The 18,088-nt window shown below is 43.1% G+C and overlaps 1 protein-coding gene across 1 annotated transcript; it reads left to right on the top strand.

Moving 5' to 3' along the window:
* Positions 1-3,157: 3,157 nt before the first annotated feature.
* On the top strand, positions 3,158-17,785 carry NR2C2AP (nuclear receptor 2C2 associated protein). The gene is made up of 5 exons (XM_068271275.1): positions 3,158-3,550; positions 6,447-6,537; positions 9,291-9,396; positions 13,553-13,620; positions 17,292-17,785. The coding sequence occupies exons 1-5, from the start codon at positions 3,513-3,515 to the stop codon at positions 17,406-17,408; spliced, it is 420 nt and encodes a 139-aa protein (XP_068127376.1). The 5' UTR covers positions 3,158-3,512; the 3' UTR covers positions 17,409-17,785.
* Positions 17,786-18,088: the final 303 nt, after the last annotated feature.

Raw genomic sequence — 18,088 nt, forward strand, 5'->3', positions numbered from 1 at the left:
TTTGCGTGGGGTTTTGGGTAAAGCCAGTGGGTTGGAGTACTAAAAACATTGCAAAAATAGCTTTGTAAAACCTTTGAAAAGTAATTTTGCAGCGATACTATACTTTGTAATGAGGCACAAGTGCTCCAAAAATGCTGCATGCACCGCATTTGTGATTACTGTGAAATTGCTGCCATTAATTTCATTGCCTTAGCGATGGTAAATCGTAATCACTCCTGAAAGCTCTCCTGTGGGCCCCAGCCCTAAAAGAGACACATTTAAAGGGAACCTGAAGCGAGTACAATTATTTAAAATATTCCAATGACGTAGCTGCAAATGAATATTACATACTTACCTCACCATCAGTACCTCTCAGAAGCTCACCATTTTCTCCTTACAGTGATCCCTTCCAGTTCTGACAATATTTTGTCAGAACTGAAATATACCAGTTACTGTCAGTTATATATCAGCAGCTGTCAGTTACAACTGAATGTGCAAGGTAATGTCCATGGTTTTCTATGGCTCAAGTGGGTGATATTACAGTTTAACAGTGTGCTGGCCAGGAAGCTGTTATGGGGTAATGGCCATTTTTAAAATGGAAGATGGAAAATTCCATTGATCACAGTGGACACATGGGACGCAGGAGAGGACAAAGATTAACCCCCTTGCCATTCCAATTATTGCGGCAAGGGGGCAGCGCAGCACTTTTTTTTATGTATTTTTTTTTAAATCACGCGACAGGTAGCGGCGATTTTTTAAATCGGCGCGACAGGTAGCGGCGAATCGGCGGGTAGTGGCGGCGATCACATACTACACGCAGCTAGCAAAGTGCTAGCTGCGTGTAGGAAAAAAAATATTGCGAAAATCGGCCCAGCAGGGCCAGAGCAATCCTCCTGCGCGAGTTACCTCGAGCTCAGCTCGGGATAACCGGCAAGGAGGTTAAAGAGACTCTGTAACAAATTTTTCAGCCTTAGTTCTTCTATCCTATAAGTTCCTATGCCTGTTCTAATCTGCTCTGGCTTACTGCAGTCTTTCCTAACTGCACTGTCTCTGTAATAAATCAATATATCTTTCCTCTGTCCTGTTTGTCGGGCTAAGGCTTGATTGTGTGGAATGTGCAGGGCTGCTTGTGATTGGTAGAAGCGATACACACCCTCTGCAGGCCCCCTGCACACTCTGAATGACTCACACACTATGCTTAGCTGAGCCTATTAGAAGCTGGTTAGTTTGTTTGTAAACACTGCCTAAAACTGTTAAATACAAGCCAGGATTGCAGCAGAGAGTGGCAGAAACAGCACAGAGGGGCACAGGAGAAAATAATGAATAGAATGGTATGCTTTTTATTGTAAGAATATTAGAGTACAGATTCTCTTTAAAGAGGAGCTGTTAGGTATAAGGTCTCAGAGAAAATAAACACATATATCAGTAGCTAAAGATTGGCTGTACTTACATTACATATGCATTTCACTGTCCACGTTTGGATTTCACAGAATTTGTATATAGTATATGCAGAGATAGATGCTCCTGACAGCTCATGGCAGGCTCCATGTTTTTCTGTCAAATGTGTCGTCATGTCCTGCCTGCTTTCTGATCACAGATAAGCTCCTACTTGAACAACACAGTGTGCAGTGAATATTAATGAGCCATGTGGCTAGGAACAATAGCTGACTCCTGCAGTGTACTCTGCCCGGATATTTATCAGTGCTACGCGCTGGACTGATTAGAAGCTCCTGTACCGTCTCATTAGCAGCCGAGGGGAGGGCCCCAGAATGCTTTGCAGTTTAGTATGCGGCTTGCGTCCTTATGGTTCTATAACAGCCTTTCTGATAAGCACACATCAAAGGTAACTGAGATTTTTATCTTCACTAATTGCTTTATGGCTTCCTTCTAAACTGTTTAACACAGGAGAATAGAGGTTTAAATTAGCTTCTGCAGCCTGACAGTTACTCTTTAAAGGACTTCCGAGGCCAAAATCCGGGCCCAAAACATAAAAAAAGTTAGCTACCTTCATGGCTTTGTAAGGCACGGAGGACGCCGTCCGCGCCCTCCGTGCCGTTCCGCCTGGTCCCCTCTGGTGAATAGCCCCCCGAAAGGCTGCGACCCCACGGTCCGGGTCGGCATCTTCTGCCCCTATAAAGATGGCCGCCGGAGCTGGCCACGGCTGCGCAGTCCGCATAGCCGCTACTGCGGCTGCGCAGCTCTAGGGCCAACCCCCTGATCACGTAACAGGCAGCGTGGATCGGAGGGTTGGCCCTAGAGCTGCGCAGCCGCAGTAGCGGCTATGCGGACTGCGCAGCCGTGGCCAGCTCCGGCGGCCATCTTTATAGGGGAAGAAGATGCCGACCCGGACCGTGGGGTCGCAGCCTTTCGGGGGGCTATTCACCAGAGGGGACCAGGCGGAACGGCACGGAGGGCGCGGACGGCGTCCTCCGTGCCTTACAAAGCCATGAAGGTAGCTAACTTTTTTATGTTTTGGGCCCGGATTTTGGCCTCGGAAGTCCTTTAAGTAGTAGACTACACAGTAGGTAAGTATGACCTGTGTATGTTTATTTTGGCTTTTTATTTTCAGTTCAGGTTCTCTTTAACTATGAACTCTCTAAACTTGTACTGATTCACACTTACTCAACTAGTGTACTGGATTAAAAATGGACATAACTATAAAAGTTTTAATCCTTTCATGTGTGAGTAAAATAGATCTGCATTTTGGTGCAGTATTATGTTATATAGCACTTATGCTACATCTTACTATATGTTTATTGTACACTACGGACCTTAGCCCGTTTAATAACGGACTCTAGGTCCGTCACCGCCACATGCACACGCCCACCGCGTGTGCACATCCCCCCCCCCCCCCCTGCAAACTGCGCGTCGCTCCCCCTCAGTGTCTCATGAACACACGGGCGACACACACACACACACACACACACACACACACACACACACACACACACACACACACACACACACACACACACACACACACACACACACACACACACACACACACACACACACACACACACACACACACACACACACACACACACACACACACACACACACACACACACACACACACACACACACACGTCACTTTTTTATTACACTCTACCAACATTTTTTTTTTTTTTATGAATGTTCACTGCTTCATTTGACCTGATCTATCCAAACAATGAAAAGGAACATTACAGCACAGCAGTTGCCATCTGAAACTTGACTGATTGATCAGGGAAAGTGTTTGACGTGTGCTTCAATTTTCTTTTCCAACTGTCTTGATAATAAACCATTCCATGTGCGCTGTAGATAAATACACGTAATTCTGCTGCTCTCTGATGGCCGCATACAAATATAGCAGCCTAGTACATTAAATGAATGGGCTAAACCAACCAATGAAATCCTTTTATTTAAATATCTCCCCACAGGAGGCTTGGAACGCAAACATATCTCTACTGCTTTCCTATGTTGTGAATTAACAACTCGCTTTACGGTAACTCTCTTGAAAACGTGGAAAGCCTCTAGTATTTTACGGCAGCATGGTGGAGTCTGTGTTATACCCTGGAACTGTCAGCAGGTAAGATGAGGAATCCACGTCCTTTCTAATAGATTACATTATGTGATTGACTGTGGCTTTTTCTTCTTGTATCATATACATTTGGCACATTAAAACAGCAGTCCTCCTTCATTCTGTACATGGAATGGAATGGAACAGGGAAAGCTTCCTTGAGTGAAAACTCATTTAATGTATTTAAAGTAAAGTGAAGTGAGAAGGAAAAGTAGACTGACATATATATTTCCTTGTAAACAATACCAGTTGCCTGGCTTGCTGATCTCTTTGGCTGCAGTCCTGTGTCTGAATCACACACCTGAAACAATCAAGCAGTTAATCCAGACTTCAGACAGAAACACATGGTCTGCATGCTTGTTCAGGGTCTGTGGCTAAGGGCTCGTTTCCACTATTGCGGTGCGGAATCGCCTGGATTCCACCGCTGATGAAATCGCACGCGGATGCGATTCCCCATGCGTTTTTTGCCGCGTGAGGGTATATGCGATTTTAACCATGTCACTGCCTGTGTGAATTTACATCGGTACCTATGCGAATTCACGGCAAAAAACGCATGGGGAAAACGCATGCGATTTCCCTATTAAATACATTGCATGCGATTCGCATGCATTCCACTCTCAGGCGAATTCGTTGGCTCTTTTGTGCGTTTTTTCACCACTCAAAAAAACGCACAACACCAACGCAACGGTGGAAACAGGTCCATTCACTTGCATACCACGTGCGAATCTGCATGCGTTGGACGCATGCGGATTCGCGATAGTGGAAAAGAGCCCTAAAAGTATTAGAGGCAGAGGATCAGCAGGACAGACAATTTGAATAGTTTAAAAGGAAATAAATGTCAGCTTCCCTATTCCTCTCACTTCAGGCATGCTTTAAAGCAAACCTGTGATGTTTGCATGGCATAGTTTTAGATACTTACCTTGGGAGGGGAAGCCTTTAGATCCTAAAACGGCTTCCCCCATCCTTCTGCACACCCAAAGTGTGGTCTCCTTGTGCATGGGAGGAAGCTCTGTCCTAGCCAGCTTCTTCAACAATAGCCTTATCCGGTCTGCCCTACTGTGCAGTAGGCTTGCGTCTTCGCAGTATTGTGGACCTGATCAGACCTGGCTATTGCTGAACATAGCTGAGTGGGACGGTGCTACCACGCATGCATGAGGTGCTGATGTGTACTTTCAGGGGTCCCACAACTGGAACAAGACTGTGGAGGATGGGGGAAGCCTCTTTAGGGTTCAGAGGCTTCCCCCTCCTGAAGGTGAGTACCCCATAGGAGCACTTTTTTTTTTTTTTTTTTTTGCTACAAGTATATAGGTTAGTGGGCTTTGTTCTGGCTGTTTCAGAACAATAAAGTTTCTGAGATGGCAGAGAAGTAGTAACCCCTGTTCTGTGGGCCTGTGACACATGAGCATTGTGAGAAACATCTCGCCAATGTGAATTTGAGATTAATGGCTTGCGTCTTCCTAGTGAAGATGGACCCTACAATGTTACAGCATATCTGCTATCACTCAGGCTGGATCTGGCATCATGTGAACCAGTAGCATAGGGATTATCATAGTAACCAGAGCCAAGGGAGTCCTGGTTCAGGCATCAGAGCTTGCTTACCCATGAGGCAACTGAACCGAGGCAGCTGCCTCGGGCCTTGTGGGACTGCCCCATTTAAAAGGGACCTCTGAACAGGAGAGTAGCGAGCTGAGTGGATTCTGCAAAGAGGTAACTTACCAGTCCATAAACAAATGAAAAAGAGACGCACACAATTGGCTGCAAAACTGTTGCTGTGTATTATGGAGCAAAGCACTGCATTACATGTTACGGACTTCCGTCCTTCCTCAGATGCACAACCGTTATTGCATCTGGTTATGCATCTGCGGAAGGACGGAAGTCCGTAACATGTAATGTAGTGCTTTGCTCCATAATACACAGCAACAGTTTTTATTATTATTATTATTTAGTACTTATATAGCGCCGACATATTACGCAGCACTGTACAGTGTATATACATATATATATCTTGTCACTAACTGTCCCTCAAAGGAGCTCACAATCTAATCCCTACCATTGCCATATGTGTATATTATGTAGTGTAAGTACTGTAGTCTAGGGCCAATTTTAGAGGGAGCCAATTAACTTATCTGTATGTTTTTGGAATGTGGGAGGAAACCGGAGTGCCCGGAGGAAACCCACGCAGACACGGAGAGAACATACAAACTCTTTGCAGATAGTGCCCTGGCTGGGATTCGAACCGGGGTCCCAGCGCTGCAAGGCGAGAGAGCTAACCACTATGCCACCGTGCTGCCCAGTTTTGAAGCCAATTGTGTGCCGTCTCTTTTTCGTTTGTTTATGGTGAACCAGCGACCACTTGGGCAATCCGGTCGAGACTGAGCACCGGCAAAGTGTACAGGTCATACATACCTGGTGAACTGCTTCCAAGGCGTCCCTTCTACTAACTTACCAATCCACTCTGCAGTGATGTGATTCACCTTCTTCCTCAGCATCCCCATCCTTATGTCTCAAACGATGTCTCTCATCACATGACATGCCAGCATGTACTAACGGCTACAAAATACCGGGGGCCCCCTCTGGCTACCTAGTACTGTGGGGCACCTCTGGTTACCTCATGCTGGGAGGCCCCCTCTGGCTACCTAGTACTGTGGGGGCATCTCTGGTTAAATCATGGTGGGAGGCCCCTTCAAGTTCGACTGCCAAATACTGTGGAGCAACTTTGGCTACCTATTACTGGGGCACCTTTTAGTTACCTAATACTGGGGGCAGGGAGGTCTTTCTCTGTTCACTTTAGCAGCGTTGGCTCACTCTTGTGGCTCTGTTGTATCCTGTGTTAAACACAGTATATATATATATATAACTTTATTTGCCTGTCTTTTCTTACACTGTATTACTTTTTTCTCTGCAGGGTTAGTTCTGTTCTCCAGAGAGATGTCAAACAGTTCGGCAAACAGTTCCTCTTTGACCACAGAGAGGAGACCTGCTGGAACTCTGATCAGGTACGGTTTTATGGTAGCCATTAATCAGAAATGTGTTGTGTACATTTAATCATTAGAATAATGGTAATATGCCTTCTGCCAGGCCTTCCCAAATAGAAATGTCTGTGCCAGTTCTTAAATGGTAGATATTGGCTTAATTTCATCAAAGGCTGTTCGATTAAAAAAAAGTCAGGGAAAATACAGCATTCGGATATATATATATATATATATATATATATATATATATTTGCTAATTCATCAATATTGCGGTAGAAGTTTGGTAATTTACTGAAATACTATGCCTCAATTCAACAGCAGTTGCAAAGTCTAAGGGCCTGTTTCCACTACACGCGGATTCTGGATGCAGAAAAACTGACTCCAACAAATGTCTATGGGCCTGTTTGCACTAAACGCGATTTTCCTGATGCAGATTTCCCATAGGCATTCAATGGAGTCAGTTTTCTGCATCCGGAATCCGTGTGTAGTGGAAATAGGCCCTTACTGACAAAATAGTGTGCAAGTAATTAGAGAGGCTGGCTGGCACCTTACTATTTTGGCAGGTAAACTGCTGTTCAGGAAAACAAAGAAAACCCTGAGAATCCCCCATGAGGAGATGGATTGGCCCAAAACCTGTAGGTTCTGTCAGATTTTAACTGCCTTCTTTTTTTCTGGGATAGTGGTCCTTTAAAAAGGTCTAGTCCTTTTTGACCACAAAATACATAGGGCCTGATCCAGTTCACTATTTCACTACGTTTTTTTTCTCCCAGTAGATAATTTTTACTCTTCTGTTTAACCACTTGAGGACCGCAGTGTTAAACCCCCCTAGTGACCAGGCCAGTTTTAGTAACATAGGCCACTGCAGCTTTAAGGCAAAGCTGCAGGCCATGCAATACAGCACACAAGTGATTTCCCCCCCCCCCTTCTCCCCACCAACAGAGCCCTCTGTTGGTGGGGTCTGATCGCCCCCCAGATGTTTGCTTGTTTTTTTATAAATATTTATTGCTTTATTATAAATATTGTTTTTTTTTTATTTTCTCCCCTCCCTCCCTCTCTCCCTGTAGGCGGCCAATCGTGGCAATCGGCTGTCATAGGCTTCTGTCTATGAGAGCCGATCGCTCTCTAATGTCCCAGGGGGACAGCTGTGTCACACAGCTGTCCCCAGTACAGCGCTGCTGCTGATCGTAGTGCTGTACTACCCTATTAGACGCCGTCTAAGTCTCCCGAGCGCCACTCAGAGACTGAAGGCGCGGCGGAGCTCCGCCCCCCGAGCAGGAGATGTGCGTGCAATCTCCTGCTATCCCCATAGATGGCCGTTCATGGCAATCGGCGTGGAGCGGTCCTGGGGCTGCCGCACTGCTCACGCCAATTGGCGTGGAGCAGTCGGCAAGAGGTTAAAGGACACCCGAGGAGAAAATAAACTAATAAACAATTGTATCTATCTTCCTTCTACTAAAAATGACTTTTTAAGATATTCCACAGTTTTATTTTGTTTAAATCTACTTTTTTAAGTTTTAACTGTTTTATTGCTATTGCTCAATCACACATTCCTTGAAGTATACCAGAGCTAAAATCTATGAACTATTGAACCTTTTTATCTCGTTCCTGCTCTCAGAAGCCATTTTCTGCTAGGAAAGTTTTTTTTATAGTAGGAATTTCTTATCAGTGAGTGTCACATTGTAGTCACTTCCTGTCTGAGTCAGGACTGAGTCAGCCACTTACAAACCTGATATTTAGCTCTTTCAGGCAGAGGGGAAAAAAAGGAACACAGCATAGTTATTTGTGTGCTAGACACTGTACATACCCATGTCTATCTCATCATGTCGCATGTCACCTCGGGTATCCTTTAAAATAACGTTTGCACTCTGCAATTGAAAAAGTACCAAAAAGTAAGTTAAAATATTCTGGTAAAAGTAGGTTTTTTTTTTTTCCTCTTGCTTGTAAGTGGCTTAAAAGCAGGGCCGGGCCAAGGCAGAGGCGAGAGAGGCTCCAGCCTCAGGGAGCAGTGTAAGAGGGGGCACACAACTCACTCAGCTATTGTTCCCCTATTGTGTTTGAAGCAGAGAAAAGTAAGAAAAGGAGATACATGGCAGTGACTGCAAGCCAGATAACTAGAGATTAAGGTGTTGTGGGAATTGGGGCCCTGGGGCACCTCTTACTCTAATAGCAATTAGTGTGTGACAGCTGGGGTGGGAGGGATGGAGGGGCGCACTTTGGTGTCTCAGCCTTGGGTGCTGGAGGACTTTGTCCCGCTCTGCTTAAAAGGCGTTGTATTTATAATGTGAACATATCACCCAGGAGAAAACTTGGAAGAAAAGGTGAATTAGATCAGACCCTTAATCTGTTAAAGAGGATCTGTAACCTAAAAAAAACAAAACTAAAAACCTGATACTCCAAGAGGGGGAAACCTTTTTGATCCTAATCAGGCTTTCCCCATCCTCCTGTGCCTTTTCGTTCCAACGCTCGAATCCCCGCACAGCACAGGCCAATAATATTTACATTGCCTGTGTAGTGAAGTGGACCCGATTGGGTTTGCCTATTTCCGCCGGAGCCCAAGGGGAAGCTGATACTGTACCTGCACGAGGCTCCCGACAAGCGGATCATTGAGGGAGCCAGCGCTGGATACCCTCTGCTGAGGAGGACGGGGAAAGCTTCTTTAGGATCCAGAAGCTTCCCCCTCCCAAAGTAAGTACCCCCTAGGGGCACTTTTTTCTTCCTTTCAGGTACACTTTAAATCATACATGCTGGAGTTACTTATGTCCTTATTTGCCTTTTAGGGATCGTCTCAGTGGATTACACTTGAACTCCCCCAAAAAGCCTATGCATCTGAAATTCACATCCAGTTCCAAGGTGGCTTTTCTAGCAGAAACATTATTTTAGAAGGTAAGCCACAATTTGGCTACAGGTATTTGGCACTCGGTTACACAGAAAATATCACGGGTAGGGCCTGAGCCCACTAACACAGTTGTGTCCGCTTCTGTCCGCTTTTCAGCATCTGTAACATCGATGTGTAACTGAAAAGCGGACTCACTGCATCAGTGGGCTCAGGCTCTTAATAGAGAAGTGGCCGTGAGCTCCTGTGTGGTTCAAGCCTGGCTATGCCTAAACCGCCGGTGCACTATCTTTCTGTGGTTCACCACTCCACACAGACATTCGTTTCGTGGTGATCAGGTGTACACCTGATGAAGGGGGTCACCCTGAAACATTTTGTGTATTGCTGAGGTTTGTTAAATGCAGGTTTAATGCCATTGCAGTGCCTCCTTCTTTACTTATTGGCTCACTGTTAAAAAAATCAATTGAAGTGTGTTTTCAACTTACATAATTACCTCAGTACTCGGAAGCCCCTGGATAGTCCAGAGATTTCATAGATCCTTCAGCGTTCCAGTACAGGGTTGCTCTTCATCTGGGCACACTCCTGGACGTGGACCAGTGCATCCAGAATGGCGATGCGCAAGTAAGGTCCGATACTTCCTCCTTCACAGCCGAAAGTAGGAAGTATCAGAGTGATGGGACTTGGGTAAGTTAACCCCTCTGCCACAGTGGGCATAAGTACAAATTTGAGATCTGTTTGTATGCTCATCCCTGCTGTTTACCAGTCATATGGAGAACATAATCAGAAAGGAACAAATGAATTCATAGGGGAACATTTATGAGTCTTATCACACCTTGGACTTCTGATGCCTAAGATGATAGCTTACATTCCTGTGTACACTATGTTACTATCATTGCTTTAAGTAATCTATCATGTTGGATTCCTATATTTCTTCTGTTGAAGGTCCAGCAGTGAAGAGCCTCCTACTTGTATTTCCACGCTCTCCCCTTTGTATATAAGAATAGGCTGCCACTTAAAATAATCACTAATAAAATAATCATTCCGGGCAACAGATTGTAAGAAAGACTAAAGGTGGCCATACACTTATAGATTTGCAGCAGATTCGACCATCAGATAGATGTCTGTCAGATGCCTGTCAAGTCAAATGACAGGAATCTATCTGATGTGTGCCACACACTAGGAACAGATTTCCAATAGATTTCAGAATGAAATCTTTTGGAAATCGATCTAAATGCATTATTGCCTAGGTTCTCAACATGTGGTACGCGTACCCCAGGGGGTACTTCTGATGGTTTCAGGGGTACTCAGGTTTGATATACATAACCAAGAATAACAAATTTAGAGTTTTAGAAAATTATAAATCTTATCTAAACAACACCAAATGAGTGTCTTAGCTAATTAAAAGCAATAGTAAAAGCTTGGAAATGGTTTAGAACCAATTATCATGTACTACGATTAAATATATATTTGTCAAGGGGTACTTGTGATAATGGTTACTATTCTAGGGGGTACTTGGTGAGTATATGGTTTTAAAAGGGGTACATACCAATAAAATTTAGAGAAACACTGCATTATTGGACCATTAGATCCAGTGCAACTCTATGGGACATCGATCTGCTGCCAGCAGCAGATCAACCTAGATTTTTCCACCCAGTCAGATAGCTCAAATCGGCCGCAAATCGATCGATCCGCTGATTCAATAGAATCGATTTCCAATCGATCGATTCCATAGAATCGATGGATCGCTGCAATCAACCAGTGTATGGGCCTCTTAAAGTGAACCAGAGACGAAGCACCCTCATGTATTTTACCATAGAAATCAGTGGGAACATTAGAGAAAACACTTACCCTGCCCTCTGTTTCATCCTCACTGCTAAAAGTGTCTGTTATTAGCTGAGATAAGAATCCCGGACTGAGCATTGAGTCTGGCTTTGCTATAATGACTCAGCTATAATGATTCCTCAGCAAAGCCAGCAGGGGGCAGGCTTGGACTTGAAAAGACACAAAAGAACACAGTCTCAGCTATAATCTTTCTGTAGCAAAGCCAGCCGACAGCTCAGTCGGGATTCTTATCTTAGAGGTGATAACAGGCAAATTAAACAGAGAACAATGTAACAAAGAGCAGATTAGGTGTTTACTGTCATGTTCCCACTGATTTATAAGGTAAAATACATGAGGGTGCTTCATCTCTGGTTCTCTTTAAGTATAGCAGTGCAGGGTCATTAAGAATAGCTTTGCATTAAACTCTATAGAAAACTTCTCAAAGCAATGTCGAGATGGACATCTAAGCCAGGTTATTAAAAGAGATTTCTTATTCTTCAAGGCTCATTCAAACTGTGCAATATGCAAGAATGTCAGACATGGCATGAAAAGAAAATGCTGAGCAAATGTCCTCCAAAATGAGTCATTAGAACAATTGGTGAAGTTCAAGTAAATAGCATAACCCCGTAAATGTCTAAAAAAAAAAATAAAAAAAAAAATTGTTTCATTTTGAGAGCATGAAGGAAACTGGAAATAACCCATATTGTACACTATATAGTGCAATAAGCTGCCAGACATTGTTCAGTAAATGGTATCAACACTTGATAAATGATATAACCAGATGTAATGAATAAGGAAATGATGTAGATTTTTATCTGATGTTCCCTTTCTTTGCTTATTATTGGGCAGCACAGTGGTGTAGTGGTTAGCGCTCTCACCTTGCAGCGCTGGATCCCTGGTTCGAACCCCTGCCAGGGCACTATTGTATGTTCTACCTGTGTCTGCGTGCGTTTCCTCCGGGCACTCTGGTTTCCTTCCTCATCCCAAAAACATACAGATATGTTAATTTGCTTCCCCCTAAATTGGACCTAGACTATACTCTGCTGGATCCACCTCTTGTGTGCCACTGTGTCCTTCTATCCCCTAAACTCCTGTGTCCCATGTAACCCTATGTCCTCATGATGTCCCGCTGCATCCTCCTCTTACCCCTAGCTCCATGTCGTGCTGTCCCCAGTGTCCTGCACTGTTCCCCCTAATCCTTTTCTTCCCCCCAGCTCACTGCTGTTGTGTCCCCAATCTTCAGCCTATAGTGAAGAAGTACGGCAACTTGTGTTTCTACTGGAGCTGATAATCTCATGGACGAGACCATGGCTCTGTTATTGGGCCGATCACTGCACTCGCTGAGTAGCAGCGATTGGCCCAATGACAGAGCCTTGGTCCTGCCCATGAGACCATTGGCTCCAGTAGAAAAACAAGTTGCCATACTTTTTCCCCCTTACTGCAGCTAGGGCTTACTTTCCGGGTAGGGTTTATATTTGGAGCAAGCTCAAAATTCCTGTTAGGGCTTACTTTCAGGGGATGTCTGAATTTCAGGAAAAGAGGGTACATAGACATATGACTATGGTAGGGATTAGATTGTGCACCCCTCTAAGGGACAGTTAAGTGACAAGATAACATACTCTGTACATCGCTGCGGAAGATGTCAACGCTATATAAATATTAAATGGTAATAACTGTGTGTCTGAATGTGCAGAGGCACAAGTCTCTCACAGGCATTCACAGATCAGCATAACCACTGGCAGTGTGAAGGCTTAGCTGTTACCATTGTCTCTTGCAGCACTCCAGATTCAATACCCAGTCACAATACTATTTGCATTGTTTGTATGTTCTTTTTCCCATGTTTTCTGTGGGTCCTCTCACTTCCATAAATGTACTGTGAGCTGAGAAAGGTAGATGTAGACCCAGAACTGGAAGAAGCAGGTAACATACTGCTCTTTCTGCGCTACTCTGCATTTTGGTATGTGAACAGAGAGGCTTCCCCCACAGTGGCAGTGGTCGCCCATGGTTCAGGCATGCAACCTAATGACAGTGAATGGTGGGAACACAGTCTAGCAAGATACTGGTCTGCAGAGCATTCCTGAGTAATAGGCCACACGCTGCTTCCACAGTCCAGCGTCACTTCGCAAAGTGATTTTTTTTTTATAATAAAAATGGAGTTCTAGGAACCTCCTCCTGCTATTTATAGCACCAGGTAAAAAACCTTGGCATTGATTATTCTGCCACAGTTTAACTGGACTTATAGCAACTGGGTGCTGGTAGCCATGTTGGATAAATGTCTCCATTAGTGTCACTGTGGGCACGTCCCTTTAAATATTTGCTTGCATTAACATGTGCATTGTGATGTATACTGAATAACTGTAATGCTATTACATTTTCCTTTTGTAGGATGCCTTAAAAATGAGGATTTGGTGACTTTAACAGAATTTTATCCTGAAGATATCAATGCACTTCAAATATCCTTTTTTGCATGGTGACACTATCCCAGACTACCAGTGTGACATTCTTAACCTTCCTATCAAGAAAAGTCAGGAAACTTTTAGGTTGTATTGTTGCAGTAATATGCACACTTGCAGGAAGTATTTAGGCTTGCATATGAAAAAAAAGACCCTAAACAAGCATGCAGCAGATCAGGTACTATTATGGTTTTACTGGATTAGCCATATGCTTGTTCCAGGGTTCTGACACACTACTTATTCCATAAGATCAACAGGGCTGCCAAGCAACTGGCATTGTTTACAAGGAAATAAATATGGCAGCCACCATATCCCTCTCTTGACATTTATATATTAACCACTTAGGTCTATCTGGATGGATATATCCGTCCAGATAGCCTGCCCTGCTGCCGCTGTGCCGGGCACGCGCGCGCTCCTGCTTCCTTCAGTTAGCCCCAAGATCAATGAATGGGAACCAAGTCCCCAGCAGAAAAACAGACAGCCTCTTATCAGAGGCTGCGGTCTTTCTGCACAAAACAAAGTTTACCATCCTCTTTATGGTTCCTGGAATAGAGAGCGTTCGCTTCCAGGACAAAATTATTATTTTTTTCACTGTGGCAATCTTGTGGCCAAATAGTAAAACTACATCCACATTTTTTTTTTTTTTTTTAAAGTAAATAAACACTTATTACATTTAAAATTCACGGTTTACCTCCCACACTAAAAATTACCCAAATAAAATTTTTACAAAAAAAAAAGTTACCAAAGGGTCTGAACTTTTTAATATGTATGTCAAGAGAGTATATTACTATATTTTTGTTAAATTATAAGCTTGTAAATCGTGACGGTCAAAAATTGAAAAAATGCACCTTTATTTCCAAATTAAATATTGGCGCCATACATTGATAGGGACATAATTTAAATGGTGTAATAACCGGGACAAATGGGCAAATCAAATACATGGGTTTTAATAACGGTAGTATGTATTAATTTCAAACTATAATGGCAAAAAACAGAGATAATGAATTTTTTCAATTTCTTAATCTTCCTGTTAAAATGGATTTAGAATAAAAAAAATTCTTAGCAAAATGTACCATCCAAAGAAAGCCTAAATGGTGGCGGAAAAAACAAGATATAGATAATTTCAGTGTGATAAGTAGTGATAAAGTTATTGGCGAATGAATGGGAGGTGAAAGTTGCTCAGATGCATAAGGTGAAACACTGTAGGCTGAAGTGGTTAAAAAGGACAATTTTTGTTTTAATTGAGGTACCATGCCACACTTTTTGCATTACAGAACTTGTTCCAACTTTATTGACACAAATACAAAAATGGTACTTCCATAAAACTTTTCTCCAAACTTCAAAAGTAGCAAAAAGGGTATATCAAAACACATATCATATACTGTATTTCAAAGATTGGAGAAAAGTTTTATGGAAGCACTATTTTTGTATTTTTGTGTCAAAGTTGGAAGTTTTGTAATGCAAAAAGTGTACCGTGGTACTTCCAATAATAATAATAATAATAAAAAAAATAAAAGTCAATATATAAATGTCAAAAGTGGGTGTGGTAGATCATTCTTTGAAAGACTGAGTGCTTTTGCCCTTCCCATTGCAAGGAGCTTTCCCAAGATACTACATACAAGTCCATATCCCTCTCACATCTGATTCCCTTTAATTTATCAGGGGACTTTGCTATTACAAACTCTTACCTAATAGACTTTTTTTTTTTATAGCTTCAGGCCAAGATTTCATGATCACCTCTAATATTTTTCACTGACCTCCAAACTGGAGACTCTTAATAAATGCCTCCACATTAATTATGCTTAATAAATTAGGCCCATAGTTTGACAATTGTGTTCTCTATAAAGGGACATGCAAGTTGAATTGTTCAAAATAAACGTATAAGGGCTCGTTTCCACTATAGCGAATCCACATGCGGGCACTGCATGCGGATTCGCATACTCAATGTTAGTGGATGGGGCTGTTTCCACGTGTGCGGCGGCGGTTTTCGGTGCGGGAAAAATCTGCACGACAGGGTCGTCAGATTTCGCGTGCGGCAGGAATGTGGGCGAATCGCCGCTAATGTATTCAATAGGGAAATCGCATGCGGCTTTGTCATGCGGATTTCCCCGCGATTTCGCATGAAAGGCAATGGACCTTTACACAGGCAGTGACATGGTTAAATTCGCCTGGCTCCTTGCTGTGCGAAATCGCATGCAAATCCGCATGGGGAAATGCAGCCGCATGTGATTTCTTCAGCGGTGGAATCCAGGCGATTCCGCACCGCTACAGTGGAAACGAGCCCTAAAAAAAAATTCTAAATCTATAAAGTAGAAACTCTTTTTAGTAAACTCCAAGGGACCTGGCAAAGAAGTTTACTATATCAGGAATCTCCATACATTGTATATCCATACAGGCACATGGTTGAGACCTAGGGATTTAGTTTACTATAGCAGAGTTTACTTTAACAAGATTCTGCTGTACATAAAATGTTTTGGTAAGCGGACCTGTTAATGTCACAATCCATTGCTTAGTGATCTCTCCCTGCTTCTATGGCTCAATTGTTGTTTACTTGAGGTCCATACTGTAATCGGTCTCTTTTTTTGCCTTTGCCAAAACTGAGCAAGCCAGTGGGCCTGATCCAATTCACTTTTTATCGTAGGTGGTATTCTCACATCTTATTAATAAAATGCCGTTTAAGCCATTGGCAAGCAAGAAAGCACTCCGAATAAATTTTGATAATACTTTTTTACCTCCCTTACTTTTTGGGTACTTTTTTCAATTGCACAGTTCAAAGTGTTCCAAAATTATCTCCTAGGTGAAAACTTAAGACAAATTGAATTGGGCCCAGTTTCTCGAAGCAATCATATTGATTAGGGTATATCATAAGTATTACCTTTTTGAAATAAATGTTTCAGATGCAAAACCCCATTGTGTTCTTGTGAGCTACAAATCCCTCTCCTCACATAGAGAACCAATGGTTTCTACTATAGTGTACGGATGCTAGGAAATGTAGCCTGGTAACTATTGTTCTTTCTAGTTTAGCTGTCACTTCCGCATCCTTGATTGAGTCGCAACTGATTCTTTTATTATATGTACAGTGAGCATTTTACTGTTACATTTTATCTTGCAGGAATGCAAATATTGTAGGTGCTCCTACACACTGGCAGATGACCATCAGATAGATCCCATCCTGATCAAATCCGATTAGAGAGGGATCTATTGCTGTAAGTGTATTGAACACAGATTTCCAATAGGCATCAGCACAAAATCTATTGGAGATCTTTGCAGCCGCCTGCTGGCAATCTCTGGCAGATTGATACCGCAAATCAAGTAATGTATGGGCACCCTTACATGTAATGCTGGGAATACATGGTTAGATAGTTTATCAATCGAGCCGCTGATGGCTTGATTGATAACTTCTGACAGGTCCGATCAGTGAGGCGCTCAATTCCCCGCTCGATAACTGCGGGCGGACAATGGGAAGAAAACAAGCAGAAGATAAGGAGAGCCCGCTGAGACGAGCGGGGATCGATTCAGGTGCTGGCGGGGATGTGCCAGGATCGAGCCGGCGGGGATGTGCCAGGATCGAGCCGGCGGCTCGATCCGGCGCATAAATCTAATTCCCAGCATTACACTTAACTTTTGTACTGATATAATACTGTGTATTTTCTTTAACTTTTCTGCTCCACAAATTTGAATTTACAGAGCAGTGCGTTGAAAAGCTGCGTCTCTCTTTCCCAAGCAGTACAGATTTCTTTGGAAGGATTGTAGTTTACCATCTTGATGTGCTGGGCCGCAAGCCTTGAGTAGGGGATAAGCAGTGGAACTGGTATTCCGTATTAACTTCCACATTCTGCTGCTTGTCTATGGCCTTGAACATACTAAATGGAGGATCAGAGAACTGGAAATAAATAACCTAGCTGTTGAATGCTACCTCACTGATGGTCAACTAAGGGATCACGATCAACAGACACAAAACTGTATTAATGCCTCGTACACACCACCTTTGATTCAGGCAGTTTTGAAAGCAGTGGTATAGTGCTCCAACAACTCTGACACCAGATATTTGAGATGACAAGATTTATTGCGAGCTACCTCCATGAAGGAAATTGGACTATTGCATCTATTCCCCCATTCAGTAAGGTCCATATGTCTACTTTACCTATTTGTAAAAACAAAAGTTTGCTTTCCTAAAACAGAAAGAATTTGCGATAATTCAGGTTGGAGTGAGCTCGAGATGTCTCCCAGGCACCACTGCTGAATATATGCAAATTAACCATTGTAATTTGCATATATTCAGCAGTGGTGCCTGGGAGACATCTCGAGCTCACTCCAACCTGAATTATCGCAAATTCTTTCTGTTTTAGGAAAGCAAACTTTTGTTTTTCTTAACATCTTAGTAAGGGGGCTTTTAGGACCATTGTAGTCCCTTACACACCCCAATGAGTTCTGGGTCACCATGAGCTTGCTGGTTAGTCTTTACCTA

Source organism: Hyperolius riggenbachi, chromosome 1 (assembly GCF_040937935.1).
Source record: "Hyperolius riggenbachi isolate aHypRig1 chromosome 1, aHypRig1.pri, whole genome shotgun sequence".
Classification (NCBI taxonomy): Eukaryota; Metazoa; Chordata; class Amphibia; order Anura; family Hyperoliidae; genus Hyperolius; species Hyperolius riggenbachi.